Source organism: Anthonomus grandis, chromosome 4, assembly GCF_022605725.1.
Source record: "Anthonomus grandis grandis chromosome 4, icAntGran1.3, whole genome shotgun sequence".
NCBI lineage: Eukaryota > Metazoa > Arthropoda > Insecta > Coleoptera > Curculionidae > Anthonomus > Anthonomus grandis.
The window spans coordinates 27,630,277-27,647,743 of record NC_065549.1 but is presented as its reverse complement, the minus strand read 5'-3'; the positions used below and the strand labels follow the sequence as shown (position 1 = coordinate 27,647,743).

General features: G+C 30.9%; 1 protein-coding gene across 3 annotated transcripts in view; it reads right to left on the bottom strand.

Moving 5' to 3' along the window:
- Nucleotides 1-509: 509 nt before the first annotated feature.
- Nucleotides 510-17,467, bottom strand: part of LOC126734965 (uncharacterized) — a 202,465-nt gene continuing 185,507 nt past the window's right edge. For 2 of the 3 annotated variants that reach the window (XM_050438833.1, XM_050438832.1), the window contains exon 26: nt 511-2,054. In XM_050438833.1, the coding sequence (XP_050294790.1) occupies nt 1,837-2,054 (218 nt within the window). In that variant the 3' untranslated portion in view covers nt 511-1,836. Of the gene's footprint in view, nt 2,055-17,467 lie in introns of all 3 variants that reach the window. The other variant, XM_050438831.1, reaches the window with a different exon arrangement.

Below are 17,467 nucleotides of genomic sequence, written 5' to 3'. Positions count from 1 at the left end.
AACATGTATTATTGGAATTAACCACACAAACCAACCAATTATTTTTTCCTAACTTAACAAAAAAGTAATATGTAAAAGAGCGGTTGTTTTACTATAAAGAGGACAATACCCAGATTGTGTTGTGAAAAATATTATATTTTCATTGTACAAAGTTGGAAGCTCCTCACTCAGTATTCCTTCAAGAATCTTGGAAAATTAAATCTGAAGCTTTGTCATTTTATTATACTATTTTAATCACACTTTTTAATTAATACTTCATAAAATACTAAGAGACTTTTTGGTTTTAATAAAATAAAAACAGTACAATTTACTTTAAATGTTTATTTAACTTAGTTAATATATAAATACCGTTATAGAGTACTTTATTAATTTAACATTGATAATATTATAATATATAGGTGATTTGTTTCTATAATAATATAATATATTAATGGGTAACAATACTTAAACTTTATTTGTAAGTATGTGTATATATATATACGAACAAGTATTATCTGATTACTTATAAATGTCCATTAAAAAATCTATTATATATCTACGGAAGGAAAATACTAAATTAATTTAAAAAAACATGTAAACCCTACCTACATTTGTTATGCAATATATTGTTTGACACGTGATTAATTTACATTTTGTTAACTAGTTACGTGTTACTGGAATTAAAAATTAAGAATATACAACTGCTTAATATTTGAATATTTATTTAAACAAAGCTATTGTATATCTCAAAATTATTATTCAATAGAAAATATTTTGAGTTAAACTTAATCAAATTAGCCAACTACCTAATATTATAAGTATAATAAATCTTAACAATATATAAATGTATATTAAGATTTAGAGCTCAACTCAACAATGCGGTTCATTAATAATGAAACAAGTAAGTTTTTTTTTCATTAGATTTATGATTCTAAATCAAATACCTCTAACGGTTAGGATCCATCAATCTGAATGGGTATTACAGGTTTTTAGCTGTATAGCTAAGTGAATAATTTAAATATATCATATATGCTGTTTACCTTAGAATTGAAATGCATCTAATGTTATTATTCAAGAGTAAGCTAAAAGTTCATTTGATTATTTTGTAAACAGTATCGTGCAATTTTAAGGTTATAATCAAGATTGGTACAGCTACCAAGTCGTACGCATATTACACTGTAAAGTTGGTTTCTTGTATTACTTAATACCTGATTCGTATGATATTCACTTAATAGTTAATAAATAATAATTTAGTTATTTTCTCTAAATCGTGGAAAGATTAAGTTCCAAGTTGATAAATATTGGAAAATACTATCAAGGAATCCTAAAAGCGCTTTCTTATATGTTATTTTTCATTTTTTTTTGTCTTAATTAATGATTATAAATCCAACGAGAATTTTTACTTCTCAATTCTATTATCAGTTATTTATATATTTTGTAAGTTTATTTTTTTTCGAACTCATCTGATATTCATATTTCTTTCTTTTTTAATCCTTTTATTAAATATTTATTTTATTCCTATAGTAGTAGTGGCAATTTTATTTTTTTCCATCTGTTCAAATAACAAAAACGAGAATGGAATACAAATATCAAAACAACATGGCCATGGGTATTACTCATATTTGTTGCACTGCAAAAGAATAAAGTGTACCCGTAGCTTTAAATTAAATAATCAATGCACTTTTAGCCATGCTTGTGCTTCTAATAACAAATATTGGTTTAATGAAATATCTTAATATACCATTTAATACACCGCATTGTAGTCTCCCTGTAAGATTATATAATATTAAATACTTTTGTTTAATGTTTAAAAAGTTTTATGTAACTACTTTTTATTAGATATATATGTTAAAGTGCTTATAAAACCTCCCTTTTCTTTATTGCATCATGACTTACGCAAGTAGGAATGGCATTTGACCATTTCCCATTTTTTAGGCACTTCAACATGGCCGCTCCTTTTAAAATTAGGCCCTCTTCACACGTAAATGTAATATTTTCGCCAATTTTATAGTAAAATTTTACAGATGACATTCTGCCACTGATGGTAGTTCCTGGATAAGAACATGCCTGCACACCTATTAAAAACCAAATTAATCATATTTTCATTATACAAGCGAAATGGATATTACAAGTGGATATAGCTAACGAATTTCTTAATTTTAAATGTTATAGGTTTTAATATCTTCGACTATAGCCCATATCTCCTAATATTCATTAGATTTTATCCTTAATTTAGACTCAAATTTTTATTTCATTTATAAGGTAAATTAAATAAAAATTTCTAGGACCGACCTCGAGGTATTCATCTGCGGGGATTGAGCAACTTGTCGGACGCGTCTCCGCGTGGCGAATAGTCACCGTCGTTGACCAGCTATCCAACGTAAACTGACAACCCCGGTACGCGCTTATGGGAGGCACGAATATTTCATTAAACGTGCGAAGCTATTTACATCTGTGGGTTTGGGCTTAACCGTCTGAATCGCGTGGTGAGATTACTATAAAATCTCCCACTTCTCACGGTTTGGTGCGCGCCAAAGGGATGCAAGGGGCATTAGAGCGAAGCTCGGTCACAAAGAAGGAGAAACCTCGACCAAGGGCTCAGCAATCCAACAAAAGGGGACACCGTTTTGAGGGTAGCACACCGAGATCCCAGTGACCCCAAAACAAGCCTCTGGGCCCAAACCGGAAACCAGGGCTCCTATACAGAGATGTAGCGGAAGGGATAAAACTGGTAATAACATCCAGAAGGTTTCCCAACCCTTAGAGCAGTCCAACGCTTTAAAGAATAAGCTCCGCAGTAGAATACTTGCCCTGTAAAGCGGTCGCAGACAGTGGTTAAACTTGCAGTTGCAAGCTATGGTAGCAGTATTCTTCACATCAGCTGCGTGGATGACCCGACCAAAAATTAGCCCCTCGGCCTGATGGCGAGGGAGATCCGCTTGGGAAAGAGCTGGACTCCTAATAACCAGTAAACTCCAGTAATAGGCTAGCAAACTCCCAAAACCACACAAGGGGTCCAAAGTTGACAAGATATTATTCAAGAATTGACCAGAGCCATTATTAGTTATAACTATAAAATTATTAGGAGAACCATCAGAAGAGAAATTGCAAAAAAAAAAAGAATTAAGACGTTCAAGAAATGATATTATGGGAGAGGGCCAATAATTTTTTTTTAGGTTATTTAGATTATTGCTCGTCAAAAATGGTATATGGACACGGAAAATAAGGATATAAAGTAATGGATAAACTGGTGTAACGAGAAGTTAAAACTTAATAATAGGACCGTAGAAATGTATGTAAAAAATGCGCTATAAGTAACTGTAACAGTTTATATTTTATTGTTTTTGTATTACTAGTTGTTTTTATGTATATTTTAAAAATACAGGCCCTTAAACCAAGAATTAGGTAGAGGTAACATTTTTACCTTTCTATTTTTTTGTTATCGGTAATTCTTAATGGAGGATATTAATTTACACGATCACTTAAATACCTTAGAAGCAATTAGAACGTTTATTGTAAAATTAAACTATAAGCGACGTAAACCTTCAATTATAGACCAACAGATTATTGAGGCTGACGCAGTTTATACACAAGTGAAAAGTGAAATATCTTCAATAAATGAAAAAATTAGTAATAAAAAACTACACAACTCTGACATTTTTATTGTTAAAGAACTTAATTCTAAAATAAACAAGAAGTTTTCGAAGTTTTCAAAATAAAGAAACAAATAAAATTATTGTTAAGATGGCTTCCTTTGACCTTAAAGTTGCTGTGAGTTTGGGACCTATCATAGATGGAACCAAAAGTATCCTGTCAAAATTAATCGATGCCATTGAACTTTATGATTCTATGGTAACTGTAGAGGGTAAATCTTTGTTAATTACATTTGTTTTTAAAACTAGGTTGTCATATAGCGCAAAACTAAGACTTAATACTAGTTATAACTCCATAAATGATGCAATATCTGACATTAAAGTGCATTTCTAAACTGTAAAATCTGACAGTGCTTTTCAAATAAAGCTTTTTGATCCCAAACAATGCGATAAGTCCATTGATTTTTAAAAAGCACTGGAAAAACTTTTTGTTATTTTAACAATATCGCAGGCTAGTAGTGACGAAAATGCCTACGATGTTTTAAAGCCAATTAACAAAAGATTATCTATAAAACCCTTCACGGACGGATTGCATAATCCAAGATTAAGTACAATATTATCGTCTCGCAATTTTTCTCAAATAAAAAGGTATATCAGACTAGTTTAAGATGAAAAAACGACTTTTTCTAAAGGTAATTCCCAAATCTTTTACGAGTTTAGGGGAAGAGGAAGATTTGTGAGGAGTTCAACAAGAAATTTTCCCCAAAATGGGGGTGCTTAATTAAATAATAATTATAATAGGAACAACAATTTTTCAAGCCGAAATAATAATAATAGTAACTTCAACAATAGACGTTTTGAAATCGTTCTCTAAAAACGGTTTCTCTCAAAAGACATCTCATGATGTTCTCCTTCCGACCGTTCTGGGGCCGGCCGACGTAAAGATTTTCTCGAGCGCATCGAAAATAGCGAGAGACAGTGTCGTAGCTTATTAAAGTCCAGTGCAACGATATATTAGAATGGTCACCCGTCAAAACACCAGCCTGGTGTTTAGGTCGCGTAGTGACACTGACACATTTCCGGACATGGGTTCCTGTACTCAAATGGATTCTACTGTTGCACTGAACAACCCCTAGAAGTTTGATCCCATAGTTCTGAAACACCCTGTACATCAAATAGTACAGTCCTATCGAACTGTGATTATGTTGGTAATTTGGGTGTCAGTCTTGAGATTATACTTACTGAGCAGAATTAATATGCTTTCCCTTTATCAGGAAACTTGGATTGCACTTAGTTGTGCCTTAAATTAATACAGTATATATTTTTAGTTAGACAAAACATTTTTAGTTACAAGCATATAGTATAAATTTAGCAAAAAAGAGCCTTTATACAAGGCATGCTCTTCGTTTAACTTTTGTTCACTTGAATTTGAATGTCGATCTCTTACACATGTCTCCTCGTCATTTAAAAAAAAATATTGTCAAATAAAATTGTTAGTATTTGTTAGTATTTTTGGAAATTTTGTGACGATTTATGGTTCTATTTTGATATATTAATTAATTGAATGCCACTTTTGGTGCGGCTAGAAGCGGAATCAAGAATCAACAGGCTCAGAATTCTTACCATATTTTATGGAATTATATCCAAAAAAAGGGAAGTATAATAAGTTTTTAACTGTGTTGAAGCAAGGAATATTTTTTCTTAGCTTGCATATTTTTCCAATTGATGCAGTTATTCCTATGAATCCCTCCTGGATCCATTCAAAATAACTGGTTATTGGATAATTTTTTCAAAATAAAAAATCACTAAAATAAAAAAAAATAAAAAATCACTCTGTACGACAGCTCTATGAATAATATCGTAATAATCATCAATTAGATGAATTAAAAGAAATTGCCGCAGCATTGCAACCGGTCGGATAGAATCCTCTAAGGAAATAATTTATACATTTTTCACAAACAAGCTATAGAATTGTAGTGCTCCGCCAAATTATTTATATTAAAAATTAAGCTGAATATATTTGTTGCGAATCGTTCAAAACAAATATGAATATCCTGAAATAAGTTGCATTCCTTCATTTCAGGAATATAATTTTTTCGTACATGTAAAGTGTCCCAATGGTGTTCCCCAAATATATGAGAGTAAGCTTAAAGAAAAATTTAAAATATAATAGAAAATAAGATATAATAGAGGGCCTTCAAGATCTAGGCCCTTCCGGTAGGAGCGAAAAAAAAAGCCAATCAGGCCTTGGTTTTTTCTATTAGAGGAATATACTCGCCTTAGAAATTTTCATTAGCATATTTTTTTGGTAAAAATTCAGTGTGTAAAGAAAATTAAAAAAAAAATCTTGTATGTTATACAACTAATGATGACAATTAAGAATTAATGTTATAATTATTGAAATATTTATTTTTAAAATTAACGTTAAGAAGACATCGACCATGCTTTGAAATTAATGCATTTTGATACTTTATTATGTTTCAATTAGATTAGCACTTCTCACCAAAAAATTATTAGACCTTCATATGTATCTAAAAATATATGTATCATTTTGGCTTATCCTTTATTTCAATTTTTTTTAAAGGTTTCAATCGATGGGTCCATATGTTCTAAAGTTACTAATCTATTATAACCTATCAGCCAAACTAATGTGGTAGAAAATATCTTAGAGGTACTTCTGGAGATAGCTGATGAGAAATCCTCATATGCTTTAAATCAAAAAGATATTCCAGAAAATACCTCATCTGATATAGAAATAAGATTGATGCTATAATAAAGAATTCCACAATCAAATATATGTTGAAAAAGTACCATTATAAATTGTACCTAATGCCTCAAGGAAAAAGGAATCTGCGAAGAAACGTGAGTATACTTACATATGTATACATCTATTACTTATACCTATTTTATATAAGTAATTTATTATTATTATATTTATTTATTTTTTCTCCTCACTAGTTCTTATTCGTTTTTTTTAATGCCAATTTTATTGATATTCCTTTAAACAAATGCATTATTAAAATATTTAAAAAATATGTTTTTAGGTCTTGAAAAAAGGTTTTCATTAAAAAGTTTAAATGTTCATCGTTCCATTGAGTTGACACCAAAGGCCAAAAAATTATATACGAAATTAACATATTGGAAGAGTAAAATATATGGAATGGAAAAAAATTAAATCTTATAAAGAGAAAATATTGCCGAAGAGTATTGCCGAAAAATATGTCAATTCCACAGATATTAAAAACCTCTTAAAACATATTAATAGTCCTACTTACAAGTTCATTATGTGCCAAGTTACCAGTCAAAAAAAGTTACCGCAAGCTAGAAGGTACACTATGGATCACAAAATTTTAGTCTTGTCAATTTTCAAGGCTAGTGGGAAAGGCTACCGATTTCTCAGCAAAATATTTACTTTGCCAAGTACTGCCACTTTGCGAAGTGTATTATCAAAAATATCACTAAGACCAGGAATAAATGAACACATCTTTAAATCTCTTAAAAAGAAGGTGGAAAAAATGAAACTTGAAGAGAAACTTTGTGTTCTGGATTTAATGAAATTTCATTGGAAGCCAATTTCCAGATCTAGGTTATGTAGCAAATTAACAGACCAGCATATTATTCCTCATAAAGTTAATAAAATGAAAGTGAAATGCTGTACCCAAGTGTTTAGCCACACTGCTGGAGTTCTGATGAAAAGAATTTCTCGCTAGAGTAAGAAAATTATTTTTTAATTATTTATATATCACTGTTTTTTTAGACATAAAAGACAACTGTAATCTGCCATATCAGGCCGAAGACACTGCGGACCTAATTCTTTTTCTTGACAATTTATTTGATAGCCTTAATGTCAAAACCAGATCAGCACAATGCAAGCCACTTAAAAGGATAGTAACTCACAAATCCAAGCATGAGGAATTTTGGCGCAGTGCTTTACCTATAGTAAAAAGCATGCAGTTTTATTGTCTTAAAAAGAACAAATTTGTTAATATACCCTCAAAAATTCAATTTACGTTAAATGGTTTCTTGCAACTAAGAAAAATTATATTAAATGTATTTAACTTTAAATTTATTTTCACTGCTTCATTCAATCAGGAACCACTGGAAAATTTTTTTAGTTACATTCGCAGCCATGGTGTTAAAAACAAGAATCCAAATGTAAGTCACATCACAACATCTTTCAAGACATTATTAGTTAATAATTTTTTGGCTGCACAGTCTCGTGCATCTAACTGTATTACAGATTCTTGTGACGAATCTTTAGACGACTTAAGATGTTTCTTAACAAATGAGGTGGAACCTGATATAATGCCTTTGGAAAATATTGATTCCATTGACATAGTAGAAGTTCCTAAGGAAATACATTTAAACAGACAAACTAAGATAACTTCGAATATAATAGTTTATATAAGCGGCTATATTGCAAAAGTTGTTTTCAAGGGAAAACCTAATTTTTAAAGTCTTACTTGCAAAAATAAGTTATTATATCGCGATGGAACGCGTATGGATGATGAGGTACTAGAGTGTAGACAATATGAAGGGGCACATTTAGTCAAACTTGGTAATTTTTTAAATTATTTAATATCCAAATCTCTTGGAATATTATCTTATTTGATTCCAAGGAATTATTTTAAACAGCATGTTTCAAAAATTCTTTTAAAATATTTAAGACAAGCTCTTAGTTTTGGAATACTTGATTGTCCATCTCATAATTTAGGTGATCATGTTTGTGAGCTGATTATTAAATGTGCTTTATTCTGGTGGTGTCGAAATGTAAATAAAATTTTAAAAGGGGATTCTTAATTTAGCAACTATTTAAGTCAAACAAATTCTATATTGACCCCTATTAAAGTTCTAGCTTATCAAAAATACTTATCTTGACAAAAGAAAAGAAGTCAAAAACCATAATAACACATTTTGAACATACATAGGAATAAGTACTTCGCCTTATATTATGGTGTTTTATTTAATTATTTAATTTTCATTGCATTTATATACTGTGCGTTTATATTTGTGTATTTATAAGTTAATAAAGACGGTTTATTATTATAATTATTATTATTATTATACTAGTTTTTAATTCTATATAATTATCAGCCTAGATAAAATGATGTATATTTATTATATATATCTTCACCAAAATAATAATTTATTATTCGTGATATCACAGAAACGTACATGATTGTATCAGAGACAACTGTTTTTTTCTGCATGTATGTTTTGTCTATTTGGCATAGACATAATGCAACATAGACAATACTTACAAAAGGTGGCCAAGAAATGATAAATAGAAAATTCACCTCCATATTTTTAAATTTAAAATATAATACCGTGTAAATGCATATTATGTAGTACTTATTGATTTTAAGATTTTTACTTATTTTAATAAATATTTTGTTAGTTCTATATTTGAATTTTATTTATGTTCTTGATAATGTCTTTTTCAGATCAGATTTCAGTTGATTGAAATCATAATAGGCAGCAAAAAATAATATTTCTTCAGGTCACCTAAATATTGATTAAAATTTAGGGAAATTAATTAATATTGTCTATTATTATTTCACCAGATTTTTAATGTTCATTTCTCAGTATTTGGTGAAGGGGCCGGTTACATTTTTACAGGTATCTTTGCTAGTTCAGATCGCATACACCGTTTTTGTGGCGTTATGGATCGCTGCTGATAAGCTGGGATGGGTATAAATTCGTTCGATTTTTAAGCGAAAATCTTATTTTTTATTCAATAAAAAAATGGTTAATTTTAGCCTTTTTAGTCAGCCTAGCCTTTATCTAGCCTTTTTTTCAATAATAAACCTTCTAAATCAAAACGCGTTTTGCGGGTGACTGGAGACCTCTTAAAGAAGTACAAGAAAAATCTATCTATCTAGATCTAACGCAACTATCTTACATTCCTTACTAAATATAACTTTCTATTTTGTTTTTGTAAACATAGCCTGCCAAAAACTTTAGTTGTTTTGTTTCCCTACCATCAACATCGAAAGGAATTACGCAAAATGGCGGCCACCTACTAATGGTCATTTAATTTTCATTGAATTGACAATCCAGGTATATTTATTAAGTTCGTGGATCCGGTATATCTCCTTTTATTTTTATTTTCACATCTGAAACGAACCGACTGACAGACTGACAGGTTTAATCCGTTTCCTATGGTTTTTATAGAACTTTATCATGTACCCTGCAAATGTGCAAACGAATCATAGCCATCTAGTGGCAAGATGGGTAGGTATGATAACTGAAACACGAATCCACGCTTTCTGTCAGTTTTAACTATGTCAGCTGTTAAGTCCTAGTTCGGTGGCGTCATCGTTTCTTGCCATTGAAACGACTAGAACTGTCAGGTGCAGAAATACGGAGTCAGAAACGTGCATCATTTGACGTGTCTCTTTATTTTCTTAGTCTATGGTTTTAGTTTTTGAATTTGTTAAAGTTATAAAGTGTTCCGACCGATATAAGGTTTGTTATCACTGCAAATTTCTTACAAGTTTGAAACTGTTTCCAAACCATTCTTGATGCGCATGTGTAAAATATTACAACTTCTGATCGATTTGAAACCGTCTGTGCGAACATCAAATATGGGTTGAGTGGAGAAGAAAAAATAACCTCACTTTTTTATCCCAGTGGGAAATGGGAAAATAAATAAAACATAAACAAAACAAAAATTATACTACAACCTTGAAATAGCTGTATATTATTATTAGAGTTTAAGATTGTGTGATTATTTGCTACTTCAAGACTTACTCTAAAATGCTCGAGAAATTCTATTCTATTAAATTGGGAGACAGTTTCATGAAAATAGTTTTGACTTTTGGGCTTTATCCGTTCTTCAATTAAATCTTCTTTAAAAGTTTGTGTCGAAATCAACATAATTCTGATCAGATTCTTCCGACGATTCAAAAGCACTTGTTTCCTAAATGTTTATGTTTACACTAATCCAGAAATATAAAATATATATTAGAGGTTATGTTCATATTCCGAAGATCGGCGTTGACTGGCTACACGAATTCTCTGACGCTTTGCTTGAAATAAATCCGAAAACAAGTCTGACTATCAGATGACGATCAGAAATTTGTGTAAGAACATCAAACTGTTGATTTGAAACCAATCAGAAGTTCCTGTGCGAACGCATTTTACTCTATTGCGCATGTGTATTTGTCGAAAACTTGTTTCTTACTGCTGTGAGAACAAACCTATAAATTCAAAACTTTAAAATATATTATGTCAGCATGAGCAAAAACGAAACAATACTAAGAACCGTCGACAAATTTCCATCATTATATCGGCAAGTTTTTAGTGAATATCCATTAAATGCAGGCCGTACTACATTCCAAGAAAAATTTTACGTCTTCTTACTTGCTCTAGTGATGCAATTATCAGAGAAATTATTTCAAAATAATATAAGGGTTACTTACTACGACGAGTTATTTTGCCCTTTCATACTACATGTTATGATAATGTTTGAACATTATCTCCACGATGCGAAACAATTTCTTATTTATCTGTTGGTTTTACAAAAGAATATGTGGTTTTGCTAGGGCAATTGTATAAAGATGTTTTCAGAGCGGGTACGATGGTAATTGCTAAAGATGGGAAAATACCTGTCAAAATTTTAAACATTAGGGAAACTGAGATTTCTTTAAAAACCTGTGGTCCCAGAGAAAAAAGTTAAGCAACTATGATTTTTGCAAAATTTTAAAGATGACATATCGGTGGATCGGTGTCAAAAAATAATTTGACTTGCTAAAATTAAGTTATTTAGATCTAAAACATCAAAATGCAATAGAAAGTATTTGTGATAAATATGCAGATATTTTTCACATGCCAGGCGATAAGTTAACTGTTGCAAATGTTTATAAAGAATCGATTCATTTAAAAGATAATTCCACACCTTATGTTAAACCATACAGATTACCTTTTCCGCAAAGAGATTCTAGACCAAAAATTTCCCGAAATATTACTGACATTTCTAATTTCTCCTAGGAGGAAATATTTACTTTTCTTATTTCAATCTTAGTCAGGGCTACTATCAAGAAGAACTAGATAAGAAAGTAGAAAGTATACAGCTTTTACTACTGATCGGGGGAATAGCAGATGAAAAAGTTGCCAATGGGATTAAAAATTAGTCCAAGTGCGTTTTCGATGCTTATGACAGTTGGTATATCAGGTTTAAATTATCAACACTGCTTTATTTATCTTAATGACCTATGAGTTTTTGGGAGAAATCGTGTAGACCTTAATTAAAACCTGATTACTGTTTGTAATAGGCTTCGTAAAACTAATTTAAATTAAACTAAATCTTTTAAAATGTGAATTCCTAAAAAACCAACTCTATACCTTAGACATATTACCTCTGAGAAAGGTTTACCTGATAATAATAAAGTTAAAGTTCTTAAAGAGTATCCCAGACCCACTAATACAAATGAAGTTAAAAGACTTGTAGCTTTTGCTAATTATTACAGAAAAGTTATTTCACAATTTGCTGAAAAAACTATACCTTTAAATAAAATGTTTAAAAAATTCGCTACTTTTAAATGGTCTAATAAATGTGAAAATCATTTTTATTTTTCAAAAACGCTCTTAGCTATCCGCCAGCTTTAGACTATCCACATTTTTCAAAAAACAGCAAATTAATACTTCGAACCGATGATTCTAACATAGCAATAGGAACAACACATGCCATTTTTATTTCATATATTTATGAAATAAAAATGGCATATACATAATATTATATATGCCAGTAGAAGTTTTAGTAAGGCTGAACTGAATTATCCTACCGTAGAAAAAGAACTGCTAGCTGTTTCATAAACAATAAAATATCTTTGATATTATTTATTTGGTCGACGTTTTAAAATTTAAACAGACCGTAGACTATAAAGCTTAGGTCAGGATTAGAAGAATATAATTATTATATCTAGTATGTTCAAGGCTCAGAAAATGTTACGGCTGACGGTTTTCCTAGAATAATAATAACTTCTGAAGATTTCAAAAATATTATTAAAAAGGTCCTTTCTCTCATGACTAAAGCACGATGCGCAGGAGCAAACGCAAATCCTAATAATTTTAATAAAAATGAAATAGATAAGACTACCCAATATTTGGCCTGATCAACCAGATATTGTAGGAGTTTTAAAAAGACCTGAGAATAGTATTGAATTAATACTAACGTTATTACAAAATATTAATCAGCTTAATAAAATTTGAATAATAATGAAATAGATAAGCCTACCCAATATTTGGTCTGATCCACCAGATATTGTTGGAGTTTTAAAAAGACCTGCGAATTGTATTAAATTAATACCAAAGCTATTACAAAATATTAATCAGCTTAAAAATCATATAACATTAAGCTCAGGGGAATTTTATTTTATTTCTACGCATGCTGCTATCTACTTTTAATCAAAATACTCGATAAACATTGACGCGAGACGAAATGTTAAGTGAATTGATTAATATTAGTAATACATCAGATACTCGCGAATTATTTATAATAAAGAATAAAAATAACGCGCTTATAATAGAAAAAATATTAATGAAAGTAAAAGAAAAAAAAAAGAAAAATTGGACCGGTCCCCGTATACAGTGTGGTGACTTTAACTGGAATAAATTCATTTAAAACTAATCAAAATTTATCTCGCAAAATTCCTGAGATCCGTCGATTTTTGTTTATTTTTTTTCACATTTCAAGATAGTTTTTGTATTTTTTCACCTACAGGGGGGGTCCAAATTAACCCCAACTTTTTTTTTCAAATGGAAAGTCACTTTTTTTAAACTCTCATTAAAAAGAGCCCTTTTTCTTGATTAATTTGCCCTATTTACTTTTGTGATTATCTAAAGGAGAAATACGAAAAAAAAACCATTAAATTATTAAAAGTTGCGTTTAATGTATAAGATGCTCAAAATGAGCACCATTTACTTGTTGGCAAAGCCCAAGACGATAATAAAATTCGTTTCTGACATTTTCTAACACTTCTGGAGATATTTGTCGGATTTCTTGCCTAATACGTTCTTTGAGTTCGTCTAGGTTTGCTCATATAAATTTGACTTTTCAATTGTCCCCACAGAAAAAAATCAAGTGGGGTGAGATCGGGAGACCGTGCCGGCCACTCGATTGCACCCCTTCTACCAATCCATCTGTTTGGAAAATTGTCATCTAAATACTGGCGTACACTGTGTCCCATTTTGGATGAGACTGCAGGGTATCTCTGTCATTTTTTAAGATAGAGCTTTGCGATTTTCGCGACCCTGTATCACTTTTTTGTAAAACTTTTAAAGCCACAAACAGAAATATTCTAACTACTTTTGTTCCTGAAATACAGGGCGAAAACGAAAATGTTCACTTTTGGAGATGTTATTATTTCTCAAGCCCTGTATAAGATAGAATAAAAATGAAAACTTCTTACAATAGATATTTTTACATAAAAGTCAGTGGCGTATTTAATTTTTTTTCCCAATGCACTGTTTTTAAGATTGGGCACAAACTTGGTATTTTTTAAATGGAACACCCTGTATATTTTAACGTCAAATTTTTGCATTTTTTTTTCCGAATACATTGATGTATTATAGGTTGTGATACCTGCGATGTAATTCTTTAGTAAATTTTAGCTTCAACAATCAGAAAAATCCATATTTATTTTTGTTTTTAATAGTAGGCCATGAATTCTTTGACTCATGCATAAAAAAATGTTTTGTTTATTGCATTCATGGAAACTAAGTCACAAACAGACTCAATACATATCAATAATGATGGCTGACGGTGAAAATATGGAATTCCAAAATTTTGAAAAGTATGATATTATAAAATGTTTAAACCTTTCTAACGAAAATATCGAAGCGGCGCAGCAATTATATTTAAATAGGTAAAGCTCTAGCTTATTTTATTTTGTTACAAAATTCAAAAAATAAAAAAGATCTTATTAGGTTTCCAGAAAGACGTCAGCCATCTCGGGCTGCGGTATTCCGGTTAAAATCTAATCTTTTAAATTATGGCTGCTATTCAAAACCTAGGCAACCCCATGTTGATAGAAATGAAGCTGGCGAAATTAATGTTTTAGCGTGTGTGGAAGCAAGACCCCAAATTTCCTGTACAAAGATAGAGGAAGAGATAGGAGTTTCCAAAACAAAAGTGCAAAAAATTTTAAAAAAGCATAAATTTAAACCGTATAAGATAAATATTATTCAAGAATTGCATCCTGACGATCCGTTTAAACGACTGGAATTTTCTAATTGGTTTTTAACCAAAACTAATGAAGATCCGGATTTTGTAAAAAAAGGTAATATGGTCTGACGAATCCCATATAAGCAGTAGTGGCATATTTAATAGGCAAAATACCAGACATTGGTATCAAGAAAACCAACATATTACTTTTGAACGACAGCAACAAGGCCGATTTGGTTTTAGTGTTTCCTGTTTTGTATTGGGCACTAAAATTGTATATACAATTTTTGAGGGTAGCTTAACTGCCCAACGATATCTAAATATGTTGCAAGATAATTTGCCAGAGTTGCTGGAGGACATACCTTTAGCCCAGCGACATCAAATATATTTCCAGCAAGATGGAGCGCCCGCTCATAATTCAAGGGTAGTTAGAGAATATTTAAGTGCCCATTTTGATAGACGTTGGATTGGCACACACGGGCCAATCAGATGGCCCCCGAGGTCACCGGACTTAAGTGTTTTGGACTTTTTTGTATGGTCGTACTTAAAAAATAAAATTTATGCAAATCGGCATAATAATATAAATGAACTCCGAGCGACAACAGTTTGAACAGTTTTATTAAATTTATATTTGTTGTTTTTTTTTTTGGTTTTTGTAATTAATTTTCTAATTTGATTCTTGTAATTAGTAATTAGTTTTTAATGTTAAACCTGGTCCGATATATTTTTTTTGTTTTTAACATTTTTATGTTTATATTAATATTTTAAGTTAAAGTTTAAAATATAGTTAAATAAACAGGTTTAAATCACATGGCGTTTTAAAAAAGTAATAATTAAATGCAAGTGTGTAAGAATTCATGGCCTACTATTAAAAACAAAAATAAATATGGATTTTTCTGATTTTTGAAGCTAAAATTTACTAAAGAATAGGTTGTGATACATCAATGTATTCAGAAAAAAAAATGCAAAAATGTGACGTTAAAATATACAGGGTGTTCCATTTAAAAAATACCAAGTTTGTGCCCAATTTTAAAAACAGTGCATTAGAAAAAAAATTAAATACACCACTGACTTTTATGTAAAAATATCTATTATAAGCAGTTTTTATTTTTATTCTATCTTATACAGGGCCTGAGAAATAATAACATCTCCAAAAGTGAACATTTTCGTTTTCACCCTGTATTTCAGGAACAAAAGTAGTTAGAATATTTCTGTTTGTGGCTTTAAAAGTTTTACAAAAAAGTGATACAGGGTCGCGAAAACCGCAAAGCTCTATCTTAAAAAATGACAGAGATATCCTGCAGTCTCATCCAAAATGGGACACAGTGTACATTACGGGCATAATGTGGGGGAGCACCATCTTATTGCATCCAGATTCTTTCATCATACAAATCTGAATCGAACTGACTCGGATATAAGGCACGTAAAACTGGAACTAGTTCATGTTCAAGAAATTCTAGATATCTTTCCCCAGTTAAAGTATCATTGAAGAATATGGGCCCTATAACTTGCCTGCCAATTATGCCAGCCCAAACATTAGTTTTCTGAGGATATTGTGTATTAGTTTCCCTTACCCAGTGTGGGTTCTCGTCAGACCAGTAGCGACAGCTCTGCTTATTAACATGGCCATTTAGGGTGAATGTAGCCTCATCAGAAAAAAGGATCCACTCCAAAGATATGCGATTTTCGTCAATGGCGTTCATCATTAATTCACAGAACTGAACTCTGCGATTTGGATCGTCTTCCAATAACTCTTGAACGGGTTGCATTTTATAAGGTCGTTTGTTTGCACGTTTTAAAATTTTTAGCACAGATTTATGATAAATAGAGTTTTCGCGAGCTACTCTTCTGGCTGCAGTTACCGGATTTTCTTCCATCGCTAATAATACATTTAATTGGGTGTTTTCATCGATTTTAGAAGACCTTTGTCTTGAAACATCCCTCACGCGCCCAACTTCTCGAAATCTGCTTTCGATTTTACTAACCGTACCTTGGTTAATAGGTGGCAAATCTGGATATTTTTGCCTGAATAAGTGGACAACCTCTAGCTGAGTACGACTTCTGTCCCCATAACCAATCATCATTAAGATTTCAATCTTGTGGGATTCGGATAAATAAGGCATTTTTTCAATATAAGTTAACTTATTTAACAACTGGTTGAAATTCAAAATTCAGAGAATAGAGGGACACAAAGTCAATGGTCTCAAAAGATGTTTATTTTAAAAAATGATTACACGTGTTTCGCCCTAAGGCATCGTCAGATCTAAAACAAAACAGAAAGCAACCCTAGTACAAAAACAACAATGCATAGACACAAATTACAATATAAAGATTTGACTTACCGGTAAAGCTATAGGATTAACACCACAAACATTCAAGTTAAAACAAAAATAAATACATACAAAATAAAAATAATGTTGACGTTCACATTAATTTCGGTGTCAAAACTAATTAAATAAAAGTAAACAAAACAAGCAGAGTGAGGTTAAGTTGAACGGGAGAACGGAAAAAAAGCAAAAAATAAAATAAAAAATAAAAAGTGAAATATGATTTAGTCTCGGTGATTTCGGTATCTTTGTGTTTATTATATTCTCTTAAGTGTTCCTGCACTCTCGTTTTTATTTTCCTTCCAGACTGACCAATGTAAACGGCATTACATTCCCCGCAGTTAAGTGAGTAAACTCCCGATTGGGTTAAGGGTTCTCTTTTATCTTTATTGTTTACGAGC